This window comes from Pseudonaja textilis, chromosome 3 (genome assembly GCF_049901715.1).
Source record: "Pseudonaja textilis isolate UNSWEBS1 chromosome 3, rPseTex1.2, whole genome shotgun sequence".
NCBI classification, from domain to species: domain Eukaryota; kingdom Metazoa; phylum Chordata; class Lepidosauria; order Squamata; family Elapidae; genus Pseudonaja; species Pseudonaja textilis.
This window is the reverse complement of record NC_141992.1, coordinates 102,776,453-102,780,809: the sequence shown is the minus strand read 5'-3', so window position 1 is coordinate 102,780,809 and position 4,357 is coordinate 102,776,453. Positions and strand designations below refer to the sequence as shown.

General features: G+C 36.5%; 1 protein-coding gene across 1 annotated transcript; it reads left to right on the top strand.

Moving 5' to 3' along the window:
- The first annotated feature begins 222 nt into the window (after window positions 1-222).
- LOC113438162 (14 kDa phosphohistidine phosphatase-like) lies at window positions 223-4,060 on the top strand. Its single transcript, XM_026703430.2, has 3 exons — window positions 223-2,005; window positions 2,824-2,948; window positions 3,848-4,060. The coding sequence occupies exons 1-3, from the start codon at window positions 1,804-1,806 to the stop codon at window positions 3,938-3,940; spliced, it is 420 nt and encodes a 139-aa protein (XP_026559215.2). The 5' UTR covers window positions 223-1,803; the 3' UTR covers window positions 3,941-4,060.
- The last annotated feature ends 297 nt before the right edge of the window (window positions 4,061-4,357 follow it).

The window sequence follows — 4,357 nt, the reverse complement described above, 5'->3', positions numbered from 1 at the left end:
TTTCCTTAATTTGTATGAAAGTTCTTTTAAATATCCTGTTGAGCAAAGAACAGATCTCTTGGGTCTAATCAACAAAGATAGCAATTCAGAACAGTAAATTAAAAAAGAATTATCTATAAATAGATAGTTTGCCCAGTCCTTTCTAATGCCAGGAATATGGCAACTCTATTCATATACACTTGAGGATATTAGTGCAATAAAACAGAGACATAAAACGGTTGTCCAAAACTTTTATACAAATAGGAATTCTCAAATGGTACAAATCCAGCTCCTTTTCTAACAGCTTCCAGTGGCCACTATTACATATTATGTGACTAGCTTTTAATGCAGAGATCCAGAAGTATCTTAATAAAAAAAAAAGTTAACTCCAAGTAGCAGCAGTAGTAGTAGTAGTAGTTTGGGCTACTTCAAAACTTATACCTGTTTCAAAGTTTCATTTCTGTATATTTTCAAACATCATTCCATCAGTCATTTGCAACCAAATTGCCAGACCTGGAGCTCAGATCAACAGCCCAACTACCAGCCCAAGCTACTTATAATCAAATGCATTTCAAATTACTTTGTGTGTCAGTGAAGGTAAACCTCGACTTACAACAGTTCATTAGTGGCTGTTCAAAGTTACAACAGCACTGAAAAAAGTGACTTATGATCACTTTTCACATTTACGGCCATTGTAGAATCCTGTGGTCTTGTGATCAAAATTCAGACACTTGGCAACTGATTCATATTTATGATGGTTGCAGTGTCCCAGTTGTGATTCCCTTTTACAACCTTCCAATGAGCAAAGTCAGTGGGAAAGCCAGTTTCACTTAACATTACTAACTTAACAATTGCAGTGATTCAATTAACAACTGGGACAAGAAAGGTTGTAAAATGGAACAAAACTCACTTAACAATGTCTCACTTAGCAACAGAAATTTTGGGCAGAATTGTGGTCATAAGTTGAGGACTACCTATACCTAAAGAAAAAGTGCTTTTACTCTATTTGGAGTAATTTACTTGACTATTCAGGTTTGGAATACAACAATATACACTACACAGTTTATTTTTTTATGAGTATCAGAACCAGATTAGGCTTCAGTCTGTTTAGGTTTGAATAAACACAACAAATATTTACATTACAATTGATTTACAAGCTTCTTTTGGTCTAACTTGACCTTCATCTACATAACCTCTCTGCTCCGTTTTTTACTCCCCACTTCCTCCTCTGTATAAATTTAATTCCTGCTTCAATCAAACCCTTCATGCAGCTGGTGAATTGAGGGTATCTGGTGAATGCTTCTGCCTTCTAACCAAATTTGTTAGTATTGCAGGGTATTGTCATACTGATCTGGGGCTTCTGTAACATGCTCTCCTACAGTGTGTAATGTCTGTATTAGTTAATTCGGTTAATCCAGAATAATTTAGATTTGGGCTGCAAATTGGATTAATTAATGTTGAGCAAAGATGCCGTTTGTTCTGCTCCTTAAGAAGCTCAGCCAGAAATCTTGGTCCGAACTACACAAGGCCGAACACAGTTTTAAACAGATACGGTTAGGACTCAATATCCTATATTAAGCACTTTTTGGTCCACTGGTCGAGATTGAAGAATATTCGCTCTCTACCCTGAAATTGTTGTCTTCATAGGTGATTGGGAGGGGGGGAGCTCAATGCAACTTTCTCCCCCTTTGGAAGAGTCCCGTTCCGCTCGTGAATTCGTGCGGCCGATCCGCAGCTCGCTCACAACCACTACCAGCCAATGAGCGCTTGCGACTGGCGATCGAGGCCCCCTTTTTGCATTGGAGAGACGCCGAAAATACGTCGATGCTTTCTCTTTCTGCGCTTGGCCGCGCGCTCTGCTCTAGTTCGCGAGCTTGGGTAATGGCGGCTGGAGGGCAGCTGAGCTCGGTGTCTGAAGTGGAGCTGGACCCCGATGGCACTTTCAAATATATCCTGGTGCGGGTGCAGCGGGGGACTGATGAGCACCGCGACATCGTGAGGGGCACTGCGGACGCCGAGTTCCACAGTGAGTGGAGCTGTCAGCTGGACCGGACCCAGACAAGGGCTTACCGCTCAGCCTGAAATTAAGAAGCCGGATAGCACTAGAGAGAGAGAGAGAAAATGGAAAACTTACATGTGTGACTAACGAGTGGGCTCTGAGAACATTAGTTCAGTGCATTTAACCTGGGTTAGATCCGCTGTCAGATTTCGCTGGGACACCCAAGCCTAGTTCAACCATAATGTTCCGTTTGCTTTCCTTTTAAGTATGGTTTGTGGGCTCTCTTTTTCTCACCCCCCCCACCTTATGATTTAGTAACAGGAGAATAGACCACTATAGGAACTTGAATATTGAGTGTGCATACTTGTATGAATCCAGCCACGTTGAAATAATTTGTTTCAGTTATGCCCTATTAATTTTTGCATTTGAAATCTGGATGAGAAAAGCACATTGTTCTATCTCTTATTTGGATTCTAGTATAATAAATCTAAATGACTGTGATGCTTTAGAATCACTGCCATGCTTTTCTTTTCCACAAAACTTTGCTTGTTTTATTTTACCATTCTATTTTGTTTGTGGACAGAGAAAGCCCAAAAAATAAACTCTTGTCAGACTTTTCTGGCATTCAGTTTTGGCATTTCTTTTTGACATCTACAAGATGAAGAGAGTCTATATTCATTTATAATATTTTTTTCTAGACATAAATTGCTTGAATGATATGAATACTATAATTCAGGCAAGATAGAGCTTTTTATAGTTCCTACAATGTTTACATTTCACAGATCCTTGTGTTTTGTCTTTATAGTATTCTAATGATCTATTTAGCTTCTATTTTTTTATTACAGATCACATATTTGAAAAAGTAAACCCTGAAATGGAAAAGCTAGGTTTTGTATGCAAGTGTCTTGGAGGAGGAAAAATTGAACATAACAGCAAAGACAAGAAAATCCGTGTATTTGGCCTTTCTACAGTAAGTGCTGTTTACATACGCTGCCCAAATATGATGATTTAATTTGCATATTAAGATTAGAGTAGGGATCATAAATGCATTAATGCATAAGAAGGAACAGTATAGATTTTGGGATGAGGTTTCTAATTCTCAGGTATCTTCAAAAATGTATCATATTTCATGTTAAACCATTCCTTGTCGAATTTTTATTATGTTCATACATTTTCAATTATGCAGATTGCAAAACTACAACTGCCAAACAAGAACATATTCTAAATTACATAGTACCCAGAATAATAGGCATAATGAATCCAAATGCTTATTTTTATTGCTTTCTGTTCTGGAGAGATCTTAGGACCACAACTGGGATACCCAGGAATCATTCCTTATTTAGGAACAACCTATTTCTGATGCATCATAGAAAACACAAAAATTTACAGACTACAACTGTTTGATACTATTGGTTGTTCTTCAGTTTTATTTAAGAAATTATGGCAGTTGTTTATCATTTATTTAAATTTGTATAGCTGCCTCTTACAAAAGGTGACTCTGGGGAACATAGAACAATCAAGTAAAACAACAAACCTGTTGTTTTATCATAAATTACCTGTTTTGACTTATAAAAAATAAAATTGTATAGTTACCCATCTCATAGAAAGTAATTCTGGGCAGCAATGACAACCAAATAAAACCAAGTTACTTTATTATAAATAATCTGCTGTGAGTTATTTTATAAGTTGCTTTGAGTAGACTTACTTTATCATTAGTTGTCTGTTTGGAGCAGGGACTATTAGGAATAAGTCTGTTTGGAAATAATCATGCTCAGTAGCTGTAGTAGAATGGACTAAAATATTATGAGTGTCTTTCCCCACCCTTTTATTGTACGATTCCATGACACTAGAAATCTTTTCTTCTTGCAGGGATATGGTAAAGCTGATCATTCTGTGACTGTTGAAATACTGAAGAGAACTTATAAAGATTATGAAATTAGCTGGTCAGATGACAAGAAATGAATTGTATAATCTAATATAAACCTGTATCTTTTCAAGATAGTTATACACTTAATTCTAAGCTCCCATGCGAAAATACAATCAGTGCATTTAGCCTATACTGAATAAAAAATGGGATATGAATGGGTTGATTCATGATTTAAATAACTTGGAGTTTTATCACGTCTTCACATCTCGTTGACAGCATTTGTATTTTTTAAAATCCATACTTCCAGTTTACATTATCATAAAGATAATTTTGGACCCTGCATTAGTGCAAGCCCCATTTAAACATTTTTAAGAAATAAAGTTTCAAGTCAAGTTTTACTTTGAGGACTGAATATTTCCATTTTTGTTGATAAACTGCCAAGTCATAGCCAGAATGAACACATGATCTTTGATAATTCATCCAGTTTCAATATTAAAACTCATGGAAACTAT

What these genes read in the sequence shown, in the direction of transcription:
- LOC113438162 (XM_026703430.2), top strand. Translation starts at nt 1,804, where the DNA reads ATGCTTTCTCTTTCTGCGCTTGGCCGCGCGCTCTGCTCTAGTTCGCGA. An exon ending in TGCGGACGCCGAGTTCCACA is followed by an intron (nt 2,006 to 2,823) that starts GTGAGTGGAGCT and finishes TTTTTATTACAG; the next exon opens with ATCACATATTTGAAAAAGTA. An exon ending in GTGTATTTGGCCTTTCTACA is followed by an intron (nt 2,949 to 3,847) that starts GTAAGTGCTGTT and finishes TTCTTCTTGCAG; the next exon opens with GGATATGGTAAAGCTGATCA.